This window comes from Engraulis encrasicolus, chromosome 13 (assembly GCF_034702125.1).
Source record: "Engraulis encrasicolus isolate BLACKSEA-1 chromosome 13, IST_EnEncr_1.0, whole genome shotgun sequence".
Lineage (NCBI taxonomy): Eukaryota > Metazoa > Chordata > Actinopteri > Clupeiformes > Engraulidae > Engraulis > Engraulis encrasicolus.
The window spans coordinates 22,941,729-22,963,646 of NC_085869.1; the positions used below are offsets into that span (position 1 = coordinate 22,941,729).

General features: G+C 40.8%; 1 protein-coding gene across 1 annotated transcript; it reads right to left on the minus strand.

Annotated features, from left to right (window-relative positions):
- Positions 1-781: 781 nt before the first annotated feature.
- Positions 782-19,297, minus strand: LOC134460478 (lactase/phlorizin hydrolase-like). Its single transcript, XM_063212866.1, has 13 exons — positions 18,703-19,297; positions 7,689-8,329; positions 6,942-7,587; positions 5,292-6,851; positions 4,913-5,181; positions 4,498-4,788; positions 4,151-4,349; positions 3,819-4,021; positions 3,579-3,685; positions 3,244-3,378; positions 2,922-3,145; positions 1,588-1,824; positions 782-1,464 (listed from the first exon to the last, which is right to left on the minus strand). The coding sequence occupies exons 1-13, from the start codon at positions 19,295-19,297 to the stop codon at positions 1,247-1,249; spliced, it is 5,325 nt and encodes a 1,774-aa protein (XP_063068936.1). The 3' UTR covers positions 782-1,246.
- Positions 19,298-21,918: the final 2,621 nt, after the last annotated feature.

The window sequence follows — 21,918 nt, forward strand, 5'->3', positions numbered from 1 at the left end:
ATAATGGGGACCCATCTGGGCCCCCTATCTCTCTGGGCCCGGGACAACATACCCCTTTGTCCCCCCTATGGGCGGGCCTGCTCATACGTGCTGCTGTAAGTCCTCCAGAGGTATCCCCAAGCAGTGTTATTATCAACTTAGCTGTAGTAGTTTCCTGAAATGAACTTTGTTGTCAGTAAGACTGCACCTAGTAAACGGCAATCTTATCACGTAAGCGCTCTGTCAGATTGCAGCGTATCTTCAGCACTGAAAGCCTGTGAAGCTGAAAGCAATGTGCCATAAAAGCAATAAACAACATGAGACGCACACATTTCTCATGCTATGTTTATATTGTGCCTATACTTTTATGGCAGATAATTAAGTTTGCAAAGTGCAAACTCATTCTGTTCTATTCTACTGACAACATCATGTAGTGTATGTGACTGAAATATATAAACCACTATTAATTTAATGTAACCTATACTACTATCTTATAAGGGCCATTTACCGATCATCAGGTTCAATTCAATGATAATGTAGAATTATATAATGCTGCATGAGTCCACTAAACAAACCAAAAGGAGCTTTATCACCTCATCCCAAGTGAATATGTCCATAGGCTTGAAAGCATAGTCATTGTCTGTCTTATGATCATGGAACTGTATTTTAAAAAGCGTTTGCTTCAGAGTCACACACCAACACCAAGCATATAACCATAAAACCTTTCCTGAGACACCCAACCTGTGATGACAGTGATCGAAAAGGACAAAGAAGAAGGTTCACATGCACAAACTTCCCCAATTAGATTATTTATTCATACACACAGACCTAAGGTAAGTCCTTTATTGAAGAATTTGATTACACTGCCATCTAAAGGACAAATTGTAGAATACAACTTCAACTACAGTGACCACGTTTACATGACGTTTTTAAATTCCAAATTCAGAATTCAGAATTAAATATTTCCGTCCAGTTTACATTGAACAAGTTGACATTGTAATTAAGCTTTATTCAGAATTAAATTGAGATAATTCTGAATTAAAATATCTCATGTAAATGAGGCTATTATGACAATCGTGCACTATAATGCTACCAAAGTACTGGGGTGCATTTCACAAAAGGGAAGTTGTTAGCCTGTTAGCAACTTCGGTAGTTGTCAGTGGGAAAATGCATTGAAAGCAACAAAGTAGCTAATGTAGTAAGCAACTTTGGTTTCGAGAAATTCACCCCAGTATTGCTATTTACAAAACTTGAAGATCAAGATAATTTACAGTCTGTTCTCCAGGGGCACATTTTCAACTGCTGACTCTTTTGACCTTTTGGTTGCGCTGATACACTTGTATGTCATGAGGGCGGCTGCAACAGCTCCGATGATGGTGAGGCTGAAAAGAGCGTTGAGAGCCACAGTAGCGTCAGGAAGGGACACGTTCATACCCAGGAACTGCACCGCCGAGGGTACAGTAGTAGGAGGAGATGTGGTTGTTCCTGTCAAAGCGATTAAAATGTGCATGTCAGCAACAAGAAGTTGGATGAAAGCCATACACTATAATATCTCTTCTTGAGCTTTAGTAATTTTTTAGTAATTTTATGGTATGAGTCAAGTCCTACCTCCTGACTCGGGTGTGAGACACTCGTGAGGACCCAGAGCGGGATCGGGGAAGCCGTTGCAGCGTATGACGGTAGAGTAGTACTTGGTGGACTCCTTTGGAATGCGTGGAAGAGAGGGATCGGAGCGGTTCACATAGAACAGGCCAAAGCGTTCCGCATAGCCCGAACCCCACTCAAAGTTGTCCATCAGTGACCAAGCTGTGTAGCCACGCAGGTCTACGCCATCTATTAGGTAAGCTGAAAAGGCATTCAGTGAAGTTGTAGCAATGAGTTTCAAGTTTCAAGTTTCAAGTTTATTTAGCCATATCAACAGTATAAAAAATACAGTTGTTAGGAATGTTGCTTGGTGTGCTCACACAACAACACAACAAAAGACACAAAACTGGGGAGGGGGTATGAAAGAAAAACAGGGGGGTACACAAATAAATAAACAGGGAATGGCATTCAAAACATTGGAGACATAGAAAAGTGCAATGGAATATTTAAAGTGCATGGTATGTACAGAACAGTAGTAGCATTGTGCAAAGTAACAAAGGAGATAGGAAGGCCAGGTAGTGGAGTAGCTGTAAAGTGCTAGTGCGTATTTAAGTGACGGATGGCTTGTGGGTAGGTACTGTCCCTAGAGCGTGTGGTTTTGCTTGGGATACTGCGGTAATGAGTATGAAATGCAACACATACGTAAATAACAATCAATTCAGTGAAGGAATCATTGAGGTCAATATACGCACATGTACAGTATCGACTGTATAAATGCCTGGAACATTCATGTGTCATTCATGTGCATTTTTAGATGCTATTTACACGTATCCTGACTTTTTTTTTAAATGATCCTGTTCGGTGTAAACGCAACATATGGATACAAATAAAAACTCCACTGTAACAGGTGCATTTTAGCCCCCTAAAAAGGATAAAAAAGTGAAAGGCCAACTGGGGAAAGACCAACTGGAAAACTCCAATTGTCATTGTGACACAGCACTCCACAGCACACTGCACACAACGAAATTGCATTCATGCCTCACCTGTGCAAGGGGGCAGCCCCCAATGTCGCCCCAAGGGAGCAGTGCAGTGGGGCGGTACCATGCTCAGGGTACCGAAGTCATGGAGGAGGATGGGGGAGAGCACTGGTAGATTACTCCCCCCACCAACCTAGCGGTTCGGGAGTCGAACCAGCAACTTTTGGACTACAAGTATGACGCCCTAAGCGCTTACCCATGACTGGGATATTTTTAAAGCCAAATTTTTGATATGAGGATTTTAAATCAGTTTAACGCCAAAACCAATGCGTTTTCAAAAAGATCCATATGTAAACAGTTTCTCAATTAAACAAAAAGTACCTTTCAAGGCCTGGTTGATGTGATTCTCATAACAGTGAATCCGATGTGTGTCATTGAGATCAACAGGGCCTTTCTCTGAGATGCCGTTCTCAGTGACGTATATGGGAGGGTTGCCATAATTATTCTTGATGAACCTCAGGTAGCTTCTGAAACCATCTGGAACGATGTTCAACCAGGCAGAGCCAGATTCCAACCAGGACCAGTCCTTGATACTTGCAGTTCCTCTAAAAAAAAAGTCAGGGTATGGGTGTCAGCATAATCTGTGCGATAAACTGTGTGAGTGTATTATGTTTCTGTAATCCATGTGTATTCCATAGCCCACCTGTCCGCATCGTAGCTTTGTTCTTCTGTAGGGTAATTCACCGGGAATATTAATACAGATGTGTAATAGTTAACTCCAAAGTAGTCATGGGTTCCATTGATCCTTTGGATCTCGGCAGGTGTAAACTCTGGAAGCCTTGGGAAAAATGGAACCATAGTGTTGAATAATTATTGCTAGATGTAAGATCACACATCTTTACATATTTAGCTACAGTATTTTCACATCAATTTGGCCATTTTCCCATCACAGCCATCTGTCCATGTTGCGCCGGTACTGTTCATACAGACACTTCGTCATGGTTTTGGTTTGGTTATTCACTTTCACCCTCACAGTACCTGGATTTGGGAAGACCCTGTGCCAGGCTCCTGTCGTAGACCGCCTTCTTCATCACATCACTATAGTCCCCTTTAAAAATCGGATGAGCAAACCATCCAAGGAAAAACTGACGAGGTGGAGAGAAAATACGTACATATCTGTATCACCGCTTATTTAAAAAGGCAAGACTTTCTAGCCACATTATTTATAAAGAGACTGCACGTTCTCATTTGCATTAAGAAATGTGTGACCTCTCTTACTTGAAGGTAGCGGTCTACAGCATCTATATCCTCTTGCTTGGCTGGGTTGCGGGGGTATGCCCAATCATAATTTATGGTTATGGAGATAATCCCTCCCTGCTGAGGTCGATATTTCTCATTGTACAGATGCCAGGCCTCAGCATGGGCCTTGATTATGTTATGGGTTGCGATGTAAGGACCAGTGCCGGGTCTGTCACTAATGCCTGCAGAAATATTAATAAGACAACGAAGCCATTCTTGTTCAATCATGTTATAAAGCAAGCACATTGCAAATCAATCTACTGTAAATAAGGTTTAAACATGTACATAAAACATAACAGATTTTAATCTACCTGGCGCAAAGACCCCATAGCCATATCCTAAATTAGCTGTAATGTATGGTTCGTTAAAGGTGATCCAGAATTTCACTTTGTCTCCTAAGCGACTAAACATGACGTCTGCATAGTCTTTGAACCATTGAACAATTGAGTCGTTCTCCCATCCTCCCCTATCCTGAAGAGCTTGAGGGAGGTCCCAATGGTAAAGGGTCACCTGAAAACAAAGTGTATTTTATTCACATATGCTTCAATCAAGGTTAAAAATAGACACTGTCTTATCTTCTAATAAATTATTGAAGCCAATGTTTAATAATAATTAAAAAATTAAAAACACATGGTTTTATGCCTGTGTCTGTCCTAACCTGAGGTTGTATATTAGCAGCCAGCAGTGCGTCGATCAGACGATGGTAGAAGTTGAGCCCAGCCTCATTGATATTTTGAGTAGTGCCATCAGGCAGAACCCTGGGCCAGGAAATAGACATGCGATAATGGGTTACTTTTAAACTCTTAAGCCTTTCCACGTCTTCCAGGTACTTGTTATAGCTGTTGCAAGCAACATCTCCATTGTCATCATTTAATATCTTTCCAGGAAGATGAGAAAACTGATCCCAGATGCTGAGGCCTTTCCCATCTGATTTCCAGGCTCCTTCAACCTGAAATTAAATTCAAAAAGTAAGAAACACAGTTGAAATAATCACAACAATAATCTCTCTTAAAACGCTAAAGAACCAAATCAATAGACCGCAAACAAAAACTCATCACTGATAATAAACTTACCTGATAGGCAGCTGTAGATGTGCTCCATGCGAAGCCCTCTCGAAAATGTCCGTACAACTTTCTTTCCACCTCTGTTTCAGGAAAACCATTGTCCATTATTATTTGCGAATAGTAGTGGGCAGATCGCTTTGGTGTCCTTGGTCGCAGGGGGTCACTGAAGTCAACGTGATGAAGGCCGAAACCCAGATTGTAGCCATTGAGCCATTCAAATGAGTCCATCAGGGAATGAATGCTGTAGCCCTTAACTTTCACCCCATCCAGGTCGTGAGCTTATGGAGAAATATCCAAATATGAATGTAACAACAGTTTTATAAACATGACCTAACATGCATATGCAATATTATGCAGTGCAAAATGAAGTTTTTGAGTTTATCTGTACCTTTCAAAACCTCATCGATGTAAGTTTTAAGGAAGAACACTCTATCGGTATCATCTACTGTTATTCCACGATCAGAGGCAATGCCATTTTCTGTGATGTAGATGTCAGGATCTGCGTATTCCTCTTTGATCCAGTTGAGGAGTCGTCTGAGACCCCATGGCACAGCTCTTTGGCCCTGGATAGCAGTGGTTGGAGAGTTTGGCTCTTCCTCTTTACCAAGGTCCTGGTCAGTCTCATAGGATGGAGGAGTGAGAGGTGTTGTCACATATCGTACAATTTTGGTGGTGTATGAGTTAATACAAAACACGTCAGCAGTTCCTTGAATGGATGCTTTTTCCTCATCTGTGAATGTTGGCAACCTGGATTGTGCAAGACCCTGAAGTTCGCTCTTGTTGCTGACTTGCCACTTCATGGCCTCTGGGTAGTCCCCGTTTTTAAAAATGGGATGGGCAAACCAACCAAGCTGGAACTGGAGAGCTCGATCAGCTGTATCTACCTCTCGTGGGGCATTGGGGTCTTTTGGCTCAACCCATTCTGCATTGAGGCTGATGGACACTAAACCGTGTTGGGTTGGCCTGTAGTTAGTATCATACGTGTGATATACTTTGGCATGGGCTTTCAAGAGATTGTGGGCAATATTATATGGGGCTTGGCCTGGATCTTTAATATTGGGAGGAATCTGGCCCAGCCCATAACCTGACCACGCAATAGTGTAAGGTTGGTTGATGGTGATCCAAAATTTTACTCTATCCCCAAATGTGCTAAAGCAATAGTCACAAAAGTCATTGAAGGTGTTGATCATGTTGGCATCATTCCATCCACCATTGTCTTGCAAAGCTTGAGGCAGGTCCCAGTGGTAGAGAGTCACAATTGGAGCGATGTTATTGGCTAGAAGACCATTTATTAAACTATTATAATATTCTACTCCCTTAGTATTCAGAGAGGATGTGGTGCCATCAGGAAAGATTCTTGACCAGGACAAGGAAAATCTGTATGACTTAACTTTTAAAGTCCTTAGCATGTACAGGTCATCTTCCACCTTATTGTAACTGTCACAAGCCACATTGCCATTGTCATTGTTAGGAATATTGCCAGGCTGTTGGGTGAAAGTGTCCCACACACTTGGCCCTTTACCATCCGTGTTCCACGCACCTTCTATCTGATAGGCCGAGGAAGATACGCCCCACTGGAAACCGTCAGGGAAGGTTCCATAATGGTAAAGCTTCCTTTGGAAGATAGACTGATGTGAAAATTTCTCCCAAACCACTTTGGATGTGGATGGAACTTCAGATGGAGGTAAATATGGTCTCTTATTAATGATTTGAGTGTTCTTGTATATGGCCTGGCCTGGTACGTCTGTTTGCCTACCAATGAAGCCATTATTATTGATTAATTCAGAGTAGAAATATGCAGATTGCTTAGGGGTCCTCTGCCTGTTTTGATCTTCAAAATGTACATAGTGCAATCCATATCTCTCGCTGTATCCTTGAGGACCTTCAAATCCATCCGTTAATGACTGAACAGTGAATGTATTCACACTTATGCCATCTTGAAGGATAGCTGGTGAAACAAATAAACATACAATATGTCATGTTTATCCTGTAACATTATCTTAGTTTTAACTTAATACACATTTCGAGTTCTATTTACCTTTGAGTGCTTCGTTGATGTAGTCTCTCAAGAACTCTATTCGCTGAATGTCATTGAGTACTTCTCCACTGTAAGCTGTTGGAATCCCACTGCCAGTAATGTGAATGGGCAGTCCAATGACAGAAGTGTATTCGGTTGAGACATAGTTCAGCAAACGGCGTAGCCCCCATGGCACCAGGTGAATTGAGTCAGATGCAGTACTTGGCCAAGTGGGGTCAACATGGGACTGGAAGTCTCCAACACCATGAGGTCCTGGAACGCAGCCTTCCATGTTGTCGTTTACGAGACGGGTGGTGTAGTGGTTAAGCCCAAAGAAATCTGAAGTTCCTTTGATCCTCTGTTTTTCAGCATCTGTGAAGACAGGTAATCTGGCTACCTCTGTGGGTTGACACTCTGTCTTCTTCAGCTCAACCTGACTCTTGAGTCTGTCTGGATAGTCTCCATTCACAAATATGGGGTGAGCAAACCAGCCCAACATGAAGTCCATGTAGCGATTAGCTGCCTCAACTGAGCCACTGGTAGTGTCCAGAGGTTCAGCCCAGTCTGCGTTCAGAGCAATGCCCACTTTCCCACCCTGCTGTTTCCTGTAGTTATCATTGTAGGTGTGCCAGGCCTCAGCGTGGGACTTCAGAATATTGTGAGTTACCTAAAGAAGAAATAAAATATTAATTAATGAGATAAATTGGACTTCCAATGGATATTACATAGAACCACTAATTCAGAACAGAAAATGATTCAGCTTCATACCTGATAAGATGCAACCACTGGGTCCTTCAGTCCTGGTGCATGCTCCCCAGTGCCATAGCCAGAGTGACTGACCACTTGAGGACTGCTGAAGGTGTTCCAGGTTTTCACTCTGTCTCCATATCTGGAGAAGCAGTAGTCGGCAAAGTCTTTAAAAGCTCCCACAATGGTGGGACTCTCCCAGCCTCCTTTGTCTTGCAGGGCCTGAGGAAGATCCCAGTGGTACAGGGTGACAACAGGCTCTATGCCCGACTGAAGGAGGGTGTCGATCAGTTTGTCATAATAAAGGGCTCCTTTCTCTGACAGACTTTCCCTGAGGCCAGAGGGGAAGATTCTGGCCCAAGAAATGGAGAACTGGTAGATGTTGACGTTAAGACCTCTGAGGAGATACACATCATAGTCCACCTTGTTGTAGCTGTCACAAGCCAAGTCAGCAGTCTGTTTATCAAGTACATGACCCTGGTGTCCAAATTGGTCCCATATCGTCTCGCCTTTGCCGTCTTCAGACCAGCCGCCCTCCATTTTAAAAGATGCGCTGGAGACAGCCCACTGAAAGCCCTCAGGAAACGATGCAAGGAAGAACTCATCACGCTCAGCTGGAGTCTGAGTGCTGAACTTCTGCAAGACCTTCTCATAAGGAGACACTGATCCATGTGATGATCTGAAGACATACATACAGTTTGGAAAATAATTGAAGTTAGTAAGAGCAAGAGAAAGTGAGGAGTACAATTCATGCAATCAAACAATTTCATAAGGAACATTACCGAGAGTATTTGACTTTTGTGCTCCCCCAAAAGCTATGGATTTCATATCCAAGTATTTGAAGGTCTTTGTCATTCAATACTGCAAGAAAAGAAAGGCATATCAGTCTGGTCTAAGAAAGGTACATCCAACAACATTTGTGCAAACTCAACAGCACAAACCTTAGAGTACATTGTGAGGAGGGAGAGGGGGTTAGATCATTTAGTGGCATGTGCCAGTGACATGCGGAAGTACCGCAGTGGAATGTCCATTGATTTTATACTAGATTCTAAAACCACTGACCTATACTAATTATTATAATAATTATAGTTATATTAATAATAATATTTTTTAAATGATTTATGTATTCTAGGCCTGTAATTACAACAATTAACATGTCATGTTAACATGTCAAGTGCCGTCACGGTTGCGCATGCCAAGTGCCGTCATGGTTATGGTTACTATGGCTACAGTGGCTACTACGATGTCGTACTATGCCTTAACCAAAACTCATTCCTAAACCTAACCTGACAGTGGAAAAAAATGTGTTTTATAATAGCATGCCAGTGATGCCACTTCCGCATGTCACTGGCACATGCCACATGCCACTAAAGGATCTAACTCCTACTGCGAGGAGGGGGAGTCAGTAGGGGTCAACAGATTTGTCCCCACTGAAAGATGTTCTGACAGGGGGTTTTCACTGACGGAAGTAGCTACTAGCTAAAACTGGCTAACCCTAACCCATAGACAAGTGAAAAATGAATGGGTGTCAATGTAGTTTTCTACAATAATAATCTTTGTCTCGTTGTATACGTTTTTGTCCTGAAATATTAATATTCAGTTCGAAGCTAGAAATAATATAAGAACCCATTTGAGTATCGTTTAGATTTTTTTGCGCCCCTAGATCATTATATACTGGGTCATGAAGCTAAATTTATGAGGCCAAACTCATAAACATTAGCAGAATGCTAGCGAGTTCAGGTCGGAATCTTCAGCCCTGCTGGAAAACACCTAAAAAATTGACAATACAGCCTATTATATCATCAGCCATAATTCCTACCAGGAATATTTTGATAATGAAAGTTGTGACAGCAAATTGCAGTAGCAATTTATTTAGCATTTAGCCCTATGGGCTCCATTTTCCATTTCATACATTTTCCACTCTGTTTCCACTTGCCTGCGTTCCCCAACCAGTGGGCAACCAAGAGGAACTGCAAAGCTAACTGGCAACAATGGGAACCAATCAGAGTGAAGCTTCTCTTATATTCTAATTTCTCTGGTTCTGAGGGTAGGAACATGTGTGATTGGCTCCACCTTACATCAAATCACAACAGGAAGTAATTCAAGAGCAGTACAAACTTTTGTAATGGGTGATTGAGATAAAGTCAGTTTTACTATTGATCCAACAAGTAGGTATTTCAACCTTGTGTAGTCCATTAGCTGCTGCCATCGCTGTCTCTGGCGACTAAAAACCTCTTCTGGCGACTTTTAGGCAAACCTGGCGACTGAACAACATGTCTTCTCAGTGACAAAACAATTTTTTTTCAGCATAAATGTAACTCTGTGCCACCGTCAGAAGCGTTTCCCACAGTTTAGCAGGGCTGCAGATTAGCTCTAAAATGTAACTAGCACTGCCCTTATCCAATGGCGCCTGTTCTGAGGGCAGAAGTAAGCTTATTGTACACCTTTCCTTGTGTTAAATGACTGAGTATTACCTTTCTCCTGTACTTTCAATCGTTCGCCAAGTATGGTAGTGCAAATTTTACCTCCATGCTAGCAATTAACATTGAGTCTTATGAGACCAGCTGGCGGCTAACTGGTCTCATAGGACTCAATGTTAACTGCTAGCTTAGAGGTAAAATTTGCACTGCCATACTCAGAGAACGGTTGAAAGTACAGGAGAAAGGTAAAACTCAATCATTTAACTCAAGGAGAGGTGTAAAATAGCCTAAGCTTATTTCCAAGAATGGGACAGTATCACTTTAACTTCTCACATATACAGTATGTCAACAAAATCTACCTTACAACTTAACTTTCCACTTCGACTTCAGTGCTATGTTGACTTGCCACTATATATACCGTGTCCAGACGGCAATACTTCAGTGACGGTGTCAAGCAGTAAATTGGACACACCCCTTCTCTACTGATAATTTTCATACACTGTAGATCGCGGAATAGAAGTTTACTAGATCTTACTAACACTGTTTCGTTTTCAGTGCTTGAAGAACCTGTGATATTTAGATTGGTTACCAAAGGATGGAAATATTAATAAGCTATGATTTATTTTCCGATTTCCACATGACTGTTACAATTTACAGTCTGCCAGTCCAGATTTACTTGTTCTGTGGTTATTGGCTTGGGTTACGAACAGACTCCACCAAGTGGTAAGGAAGTGACCTGCAGCTAAGTAGGAATACACAGAAGCAGTGGGTTTTGTTTTGAATGGCATTGATTTGTTAGAACTACCGGTATATCTCCTTATAGTAGAAATAACATTATCATAGTCTACATATATTTATATGTGGCACATTTAGGATGTAGCCTATGCAATGTCTGAAGAAATGGAACAAAATGATTACCACACAAGATTCTGATGTGAGCAGTGCTGGGTGTGTAAACTGTGGATTAAAGTGGAGTAATTGCAAGAAACAAAGACATTTGCTGCAACAAAGACAGCATTTTAAGGTAGGCCTACACCGTTTGGTTATTAATTTTGTTGACTTATGGTTGTGCTTTGAAGTAGCGTAGGTTTGGCTTATTTGCTGCATGGTGGGTTTATTGCACAATGTAGACTTCTAAAAATCCCCACACTCAAAACTTTGTGCCCGTGATCATCCTATCTTCCTTAAACGATATTTCAATAGGCCTACAAACTGTCAAATTAACAGTGGAGTGCACATTTTATCAAGGTGTAGGCTACAATTCTCCACTTCAAGTTGATATTTTGACATTACTAATGTCCACATGTAGTACGACTGCAGATTTCGTGGTTTTTGTGTCATGTTGTTCACGTTGGGTTTTTCTTGGATTTTATATATATATATATATACACAAGGGGGAAATTGTCCCGGTGGGAAAAGTCCTCCCACTCCGCCCCTGAAGTTTATGACACGTTCATGACTGCACTATGAAACTGTTAGGACACTGTCATGCCATACGTATGACACCACCGGCATTAAGTAAAGTGTTACCAAGCATCCTGTGGCCTGAGGGCAGAATGTTGCCTTTTTTCTGGGACCAGGAAAGACCCATGACACATCTGCCCTTTTTCAATACGAGGCTTCTGTGATGATTTGACGCTAAAGCTGTATAGTTTATAGTTGACGTTAAAAGTTCCTAGGATTTATTGGTGACAATGGTGCAGCCAAAACAACATTTTTTGCACAATACGCCTAGGTTGATGGAACGTTTTAAGGTAACATTGACCAGCAAATTAGTCTACATGACATGGGGCAGCTTGGCCAATGTGTAACATTTCAATACCCTGCTATTCATTCCATTTAATATATTCAGTATATCATGAACACATTTGACACATTAGTTAGCCTTACAGAATGCCAGATCTCTCAGAAATAAGCCTTTTGTAATGAATGATTTTATCTGTAATCACAACCTTGTTTTTTTTTCTTTTAACTGAAACCTGGCTGGAAAAAGAAACTAGTTCTACCACCCTTATTGAAGCAACTCCCCCACATTTTAATTTCATTAGTACAGAAAGGCAGAACAAACGGGGAGAGGGGTTAGCAATTATTTTCAAGTCACTATTTCAATGTCAAAAAACAACACTTGGGGATTTTTCATCTTTTGAATACCTGGCGGCAGTTTTGAAATGCTCTTCTGACATATTATTATTGACTGTCTATAGACCTCCAAAACTTTCTGCAACACTCTTCTTAGAAGAGTTTGGTGAGCTGTTATCGAATGTTTGTGTGGAGTATGAATGCATAGTAGCAACAGGAGATTTCAATTTCCGTATTGACGACCTAGAGGATGCCTATGGTAAGGAATTCTTAAGTCTTATTGATATTTTCAGCCTTACACAGCACGTAACAGGACCAACACACAATCAAGGCCACACGCTAGACTTAGTGCTAACAAAGGGTCTCAATGCTTGTGCTACTGTCAAAGATTTCTGTTTTTCTGATCATTTCTGCATTTTTTTTATGTTTCTATGTACCCTCATGTGCAAAGGGAATCTGTTACGGTCAAAAAGAGAATTATCAATGGTGAGACAGCAGCACTCTTTCAGGAGGCCCTCCTGCGAATCCAAAGTCAAACCTCAGAGAATGCAGATGATCTCATGGTTAATTTTAATTCAAGAATGACCAATATTATGGATGCTATTGCCCCCTTCAAAAACAAAACAGTGGGACATCAAAAAGCACCTTGGAGAATGAATCCCACAGTTAAATTGTTAAAGCAAGAATGTAGGAGAGCTGAGAGACAGTGGCGTAAATCCAAACTTGAAGTCCACTGCCAAATCTATAAACACACGCTCTCGAACTACAACCAAGAAATTTCCAAAGCTAGACAATCTTTTTTCTCTGACATAATTAATAGAAATATGAATAATGCACATGTCCTATTTGGCACTGTTGAGAAGTTAGCAAATCCTCCAAATCAAATGCCCTCTGAGTTCCTCTCAGTGAGCAAATGCAATGAGTTTGCATCCTTTTTTAACGGAAAGATTGAAAAAATACGTACAAACATCCGCACACAGGTGCAACTGGCCCATGACGTGGACCACTTTGATACAGTAAAGTTGTCTCTAAACTCCATGAGAACTTTTCATTTAGTTGATTTGGACATTCTTAGCAGAACTGTGCAAAGTCTCAGCTCCTCTACATCCGACTTAGATATTCTACCAACAGCCTTCTTCAAATCCGTCTTACACCTGATATCACCTGACCTGCTTCAGATCATCAACACCTCACTACAAACTAGCATATTCCCAGGCTGTCTGAAAGAAGCTATTGTAAAATCATTACTTAAAAAGAACAACCTGGATCCATTGGTACTAAATAACTATAGGCCCATATCTAATTTACCATTCATGGGTAAAATAATAGAAAAAATAGTTTTTAATCAATGAACTGCCTTCCTAACGTCCAATAGCTGCTTCGACAAGTTTCAATCAGGTTTCCGTGCCAACCACAGCACTGAAACCGCCCTGATTAAAGTTATGAATGACATACGACTGAACTCTGATGCTGGCAAAATGTCTGTTCTGGTGCTTTTAGACTTAAGCGCAGCATTTGATACGGTTGATCACGCTATACTATTACATAGACTTGAACACTGGGTTGGCTTTACTGGCATAGTGATCAACTGGTTAAAATCATACCTACAACAAAGAAGTTTCTTTGTTGCCATTGGTAGCCACATCTCATCTCAGATGTCCCTGAACTGTGGGGTCCCCCAGGGTTCCATTTGGGGACCACTATTGTTCAATATGCTCCCACTGGGACACATTATCATGAATAACTCAATACATTACCATTGCTATGCGGATGATACCCAACTCTATTTATCCATGTCCCCCAATGACTACACCCCCCCTTGAACCCCTTGACCAAATCAACAATTGGATGTCCCACAATTTCCTCCAGCTAAATACAGACAAAACTGAAGTTATTATATTTGGAAAAAAGGAGGAGAGACAAAAGATTGCTACTGTCCTGGAAACTAAGGGGCTGAAAACAAAGGATACTGTTAAAAACCTTGGCGTCCTTATTGACAGTGACCTAAGCTTCATCAGTCACATTAAAGCCATTACTAAGTCTGCATTTTACCACGTAATTTTTTTTCTAAATTCAGAAGCCTAATGTTAAAGCATGATTTGGAGAAGCTTATACATGCCTTCATTTTTAGTAAGCTTGACTATTGCAATAGTCTTTTTACAGGCCTCCCCAAAAAGACCATCAAACAGCTTCAATTAATCCAGAATGCAGCAGCAAGGGTAGTTACTAAAACAAGGAAGTTTGACCACATTACTCCAATCTTGAGATCACTGCATTGGCTCCCAGTAAGCTACGGAATTGATTTTAAGGCACTGCTTCTCGTGTTCAAATCATTAAATGGAATGGGACCCACCTATCTACTGGATATGTTTCAGCTCTATGCACCAAATAGGTCACTAAGGTCAACGGAGAAGAATTTGCTGGTAATGCCAAGAGTCAAAACAAAGTGTGGGGAGGCAGCTTTTAGCTTCCATGCTGCAAAGCTTTGGAACCATCTTCCAGATGACATAAAAATGCACCCTCTGTTGAAAGCTTTAAATCTAGACTTAAGACGAAGCTTTTTGCAGATGCTTACCCTTAACCTAAATTGTATGTATTTAATTGTAATTTTTATTCTACCATATGTTTTATCGTAGCGTTTTTTAATTTTATTTTTATTATTATTATTTAATTTCAGCTTAGCTTAAATTATATGTTTTTATTTCCATTTTCTTTTTACCATATGTTTTATCTTAATGTTTGAAATCTTCTTTGGCTTTTAAATACTTTTAAAGGCTCTTTGTATTTGTAAAGCACATTGAGTTGCACATGTGTATGAAATGCGCTATATAAATAAAGTTGACTTGACTTGACTTGACATTACTCAAAGCATATCAACACAAATGGCAGCAACAAATAGACCAGACAATGTTAAAGCAGTTGTTGGTTCAATACTGTAAAGCTGTAAAAGATTGGCTCAAAAGGTTGCCCCGCCCTCGAAGTTGCCTCCTGTTGTGATTGGATGTCAAATGGAGTCCATCGCACACATTTCTGCCCTCAAGACATGTTTCAGCGAGGAACAGTCCAATGTGCGTCATTCAGTATCCACCTCTGCTGTCTTCCTGACCCCAAGGGCCTTTTCACACCAGAACGGGGAAGCGGGGCGGGACGGTTGTGTGTGAAAGGCAGAGTAGAACACACCAGCCGAGACTAGGCAGAAAGGCCGCCGTCTTCTCGCTGGCGCCACGCCACGCCACGCCACGCCACACCACGCTCTGATGTGAAAGCGGCCTAACCCTAACCCTTGTCCTCCCTCGTTATGCACAGCATGAAATGTTGTATTGTTAACACAATGCATTTTGCTGACTCTTTAGAACAACTTCTGGACATTTTTCTCCTTGAAACATTCTCTGAGGTAAATGCCGTTGACAAACGTATTGAATTACAAATGACACCAGGTAGATCATACTTTTGGGTACCTTTGAGAACGGTTGAAATTGGCAAGTCCACTGAGGCACAGTTCTTCACTTCCATATCATAGATGAGAATTGGTAGTTTATGCCTTTCTTTCTGAAACATTCAAAATGTACACATGAAGTCATTGTGTAGTACAGTACTTAAAAGAATATACAATTCCAATTTCTTTTCTTTTCTTTATTTCTTTGCTCATCCAGGCACCTACGTGTGTGTTTTACTCAGTAAATTCTGTCATATTCATACCATACTGCTGTCTTTAAGATGAAACTTCAATGTCTCAACTCAATGTATAGGGGAAATTGCCATGTGCTGGTAAATGGAGGCTTTTTCCCGCACATGCTTCAGATTATATCCTTAGTCTTTACCCACGATTTGTATAATCAAGGTTGTATAGAAAGTATATATCACATTTTATAACTACTGGTAACTGCCTCAAACCAGCAACATTACAACACACCAGAACATGGATTATTTCGGGGGAGCATCAGGGTATATACTGGCGGGTTTCATAATGGCTACGTTTACATGATGGTTTTAATTCCGATTTAATAATTTGGAATTAAATTGTTTCGTCGAGTTTACTTTGATCTTTCCTTTAATTCCGAATTAAGTGTTTACTGTAGATGACGTTTTCAAAGCGGAATTAAGCTTTATTCAGAATTAAAGTCAGTTAAATTAAATGTCTCATGCAAACGTAACAGGTGTGCTAGAAGACTGAGGTGCAAACAAATATACATGTTTATCTACTTCTCTGGATAATGGAAAAAAGGAGGCGCACACAAGACTTGTGTGAAAAAGTGTATTGAAGCCGAAAATATACAACAGAAGTCTAACTGGAGAGACAGACGTTTCGGAGCTAGTCCATTCTCAATGTCTCCAGTAGGAGTCCTACTGGAGACATTGAGAATAGACTAGCTCCGAAACGTCTGTCTCTCCAGTTAGACTTCTGTTGTATATTTTCGGCTTCAATACACTTTTTCACACAAGTCTTGCGTACGCCTCCTTTTTTCCATTATCTTGAGTGATTACTACTATTTTGGGAGTGCTCGCACCAAGCTATACACGAGCATTAAGTTCAAGGCGCAGACGCCGACCTTTGTTGGTCTTTTTGTCATTATCTACTTCTCTGGTCATAAAAGGGAAATCATCAAAATTATTAGAAAATAATACCTCCAAGTCTTGAATGTGCCTTAGTTTCGCTTCAAGATTTGTTTGTGAAGAGCAGTCATAGTCGGTCAGCACTGTTACAAAGTCCACATTTTTCTACCACAGAAAGAAATTCATTGTTTGCAAAAGTTTAGTAGAGTAGAGAGAATAGAGAACTTTATTGTCACTATACAGTAGATACAGTGAAGACTTTAGAAGCAATCCACAGATGCCCCCAAAAGTAAAGAGAAGTACAACAGTATAACTAATGTAATAAAAAATAGGTATAGGAAATATTACAATATAAAATGTACAATCAAGTGATGATTTGCAGGGCTCAGTGCAAGTATTCAGATAGTACAGTGCCGGTAGAATAATGCAGTACTGAACACACAAACACACACACACACACACACACACACACATACACACACACACACACACACACACACACAGGCACAGACCAACATGATCTCCAAAAATTCCGTGCTCCTGGACACGGATGTTAAGGACACAAAATCCGTGTCCAGGAACACGGATTTTGCCCAAATTCCGTGCTCCTGGACACGGAATTGTTTGAAGTGCTTTCTATAGGCTATTTCCACAGTCTTGTGTTTTCTCAGGATTTTTTTCAAATAATAATAATAATAAAATTTCAAATATTTTGTCTAAAAAAAAACATTTCTTACTGACAGTTTAGGGTTAGGGATTGTTTTGGTCTGGGCACAGCTAGTTTTCTTTCATTCATTGTATGAGTTTGATAGCCTAGTGACCAACAGGAAAAGGTATTTCTCAAAAATATGTCTTTAATGACAGGTTAAGGTTAGGGAATGTTTTGGTCAGGGCACAACTTAAATTGCTAGCATTATTTTGTTTAGGAATAGCATTTGGTATGTATTTTCTAATGATAGAGTTAACACAGTGCTGTGGTAATAGCCTATAGAAAGCACTTCCGTGTGCCCATCACGGAAAACAATTCCGTGTCTAGGAGCACGGAAAACAATTCCGTGTCCAGGAGCACGGAAATTTGGCAAAATCCGTGTTCCTGGACACGGATTTCGTGTCCTTAACATCCGTGTCCAGGAGCACAGAATTTTTGGAGATCAGGCTGCACACACACACACACACACACACACACACACACACACACACACACACACACACACACACACACACACACACACACACACACACACACACACACACACACACACACACACCAATTGCACATGATCCATATGGCAAAGTCCACATGCATCTCACAGTTTAGCCGGTCCTGAAGTGCTAAGGGGTCTGATGGCAGTATGCAATAATATACGGAAACATACCTTGGGTAACATTAAATAGCCTAAATAATAATATACCACCAGAGACACGTTAAAGCTTGAATGAACTCACCATGTTTACGGTTCTGCTGAGAAAAAAATCCACCGCTGCTCCAAATGACACCGGGTCACCTAATAGTAAGATGATAATGTTATCTCAAGTTCAAAGACACAGGTCAGGAGATAAACTCGCACAACACTAATGCAAATGTAAACATGTGAAAATGTAATACATACGCCTATATTGTGGTCTACACACACTAGCAAAACTATTTAAAATGAATGTGTTATGCATTTTTAATCTAGCTGCATGTTCACAGATGGATGTTATTAATGTAGTGTGCAACTACAACTGCTGTCTTGTCCAGGGCTGCCTGGAAGAAGAGGTTTTATACCTCAATGGGACCTTCCTGGCTAAATAAAGATCAAATTAACCCCTTAAGACACGGCATTATAAATGAGCTGTTACCAGGATGGCAATGACCAAGTCATAATGTAATACTAAGGGCCCGTGCACTGCCATAGTAGTGTAGTACTATAGTACAGGAGGTACGGCGTGCATTAAGGGGCTACAAAAACAACTGTAAAAACTGAGTTTTTCAACTGTACCTTTGACAGAGGTCAGAAGTTTATGAACCCTATCATGTGCATTGAGGGCCCCTTCGAGGACAGAGAGCTGTTGCAGCTCATCTACGTGACTGAAGGTGATCCAGGCCTTCACCAAGTCTCCAAACTGTGAGAACACAAATTCTGCATACTGCTTGAAGATCTCTGGCAGGTGAGCGCTGTCCCAGTCCCCAAATATGTCTCTGATGTCTTGTGGAACAGCTGAGTGGTGTAGCACCACCAGTGGCTGCAGGTCTGACTCTGTCAGCTGCTCCAGAAGGGTCCTGTAGCACTTGACTGTGTCCTGATGGGGCTGGCTGGGGTCTCCTGTGGGGAGGATTCGAGACCAGGAGAGGGGCACCTTGAAGTGGGTCACCCCCAGACTCTGAAGATGAAGGAAGTGCTGTTTGATTTCTGAAGGCAGGGCTTGGCTGCAATCAAAGACATCTTGGCTGGAAGAGGGACTAAACTGCAGGTCCTTGATGGGACTTTGGGTCAAGGGACCAGCAAGAACCATCAAGTCCTGTGGAATATCTTCTGCCCCATAGCAACCAGGGGGACCCAGCAGGCACAGTAAGAGCAGAAACATCACCATCATCTCTGCAGTTACCGGACTAAGTTGCTACACAGCATTTATAGTGATGCAGAAGGCCTCAAGGTTCACAACTTGACTTTAACGTTTCATAACATGGCTTAACGCCAATGAGGCCCTCACTTTACGGTTTATTGTGTTTGTGCTGATAAAAGGCTAGCGGTTCCACCACTGACATTCCATAAAGGTCTGTACACAGGTCACAATAGCTGTTGGCATGACCGTCACTGAGTTTGAGAAATGGTGGAGGATGCGTGCGCAGTGTAGGTGACCGGTGTATTTTTTTATAGCACCAACACAGGCTTTGTAAATTAATAATTTGAAAAACATTTTTCAAAACCTGTTTTCCGGATCACCTGTCTTTTTAACTTTCCCATCAGACAAGGATAGCTTGTTTTAATTAACAGACCACAGCTAAATCATTTGTTGAATGTTTATGAAGAAACATGAAGTATACTTAATGGAAGAAACAATTGTCGTTGCACACTCAGAACTTCATGAAATACTTTTTTAACTAGACCAATGTTTTGGCTTACGCCTTCATCAGGGTCATCTCTGAAGACATGAAATTTACATTAAAAAAATGGATGTATTCTGATCATTCAGAAATAATGGAATCAATTTTATGTAACAGGGGGTGTCAATTGTGGAAATGAACAAACAAACAAACAAACTATCTAGTATGTCGACAAATGAAACAGCATATTATAGGGGTACGCTTAGAAATATTTTATGGGGGGCATTTTGGATTACACCAAAGGCCATTATTTTGTGTACCATGCAAATTTGAGTATCTGAATTTCATCTTGAGTTTCTTGTATAGATTCGTCATGCTTTTATAAACCAGATAATAAATATAAAGGCATGGCATGTGATAATGTTATAAGACAAAGAATGCACAGAGATCAGTAATGCCGGTGTTGGACCAAATAGGAAAAAAAAGGTCTGCAACACTGATCAATGTTCCCAAAGTTTAGTGGCACAATATTTCAATCTTTCAACACTCAGTAGAACAAATGTAGGGGGTTGTCATACACTCTATAAGTAAGGGATAAACATACAGAGTGGGCTGCAAAACTTACTCTAGTGTGTTCATACTAAATGTTAGTTAATTATTTACTAAATGTTCATGAACAGATCAAATTGGACAATAGCCGTTTCAATGTGCTGCATTGTTACTACTCTGGCCACCATCCTACACAGTGCACCTCTAAGGGTATTTTCACACCTGGTCCCCTTAAAGTGGACAAAACACAGTCCTCTTTAAGTGAATAAAAAAGGGAACCGATAGCAGAAGGACTCAGTTCTTTTTTTGTTCATATTGTGAGTGTGTTACAGAAAGAACCAGCTGCTTTCTGGTCCTGTTACATTTTCATGGTGCGGCAGTCCTATGTTTTATTACAACCGGTCCTCTAGAGCACTCCTAAAAGTGATTACACCTCACAAGTGTAACTTGTCAGGACTCATAGGCGAACTGTACTGAGACCACATCAACATAGGTGTCAGTACAGTTCACTTCCGAGGGGTCAGGGTACACTTAGGAGCGTTCACATATGCACAGAAAAGTGCATATCTGAAAGTCACAGGTCTGAGTTTGCTTAAATGGCTGAAAGGGACCAGGTGTGAAAACACTAAGTAAAGCTGAATTGGAGGTCATGAGGAAACATGAGCTGGAGTCCAACAATGAACATACTGCATTATATAGACCACATATAAAAACATTATAGAGATGTCTGACAATATCGGCCCACCGATATTATCGGCTCGATAATACATAAAAATGTAATATCGGTCAATATCGGTATCAGATTTTTGACCTATCAAAACCGATATAGTAATGCTTGAATTACTTTTCTCTTTAATTATTTTTCTATTTTGCACAGACAATGTTAATATTTGGAAAGCTTTGTTGCATTCGACAATGCATCTAGTGGGGCGTTACAATAAAATTAAGCATATTTTGTTCCACAACAGGAGATGTGTAATGTTACCTAAAATTTGTTTTGAGGAAAAATAACCCACATATATCGACATTGGTATCGGCTAATATCGGAATCGAAGTTTGAGAGTTGGACAATATCGGCATATAGGATATCGGCAAAAAAAGCCAATATCGGACATCTCTAATATCAAAACACATCCTACAAAATTGATTAATGTCAAACTCTTGGTTTGAGTCTGAGAGAGTGGTCTGCAGTTTCATCTACCAGGCCGTCAGGATGCTGAAGTCCCTCCGCTCTCTCCCCGCACTGACTGCTCCACCCACCATACAGACAAGAAGCTACAAGCTATCTTTCGAGTTAAAATCTTTACGGTTGCCACCTCTAGGGGCTTCTTCACCTTCTCATTGCCTACGGTATGTATTGAAATAAGGTTGTGGCAGGCCTCCTTAAAATGCACTGCCCCAAGGTTGTGGTCATCATCACAACACGTGATGCTGCTTTGTGCTCACTCCATCTGACGCACCATCTAGAAGTGACCGGTAATGTACATAAGGAAGACAGCAAGAGCATTAACCCAAGATAAAATAAATATTAAGTTATGAATAGTTATCTATAATAAGTGTGTACATGGGTGACGGCAACCCTAAAAATCCATTATGAAGAGATACTGATACAGATTGACTT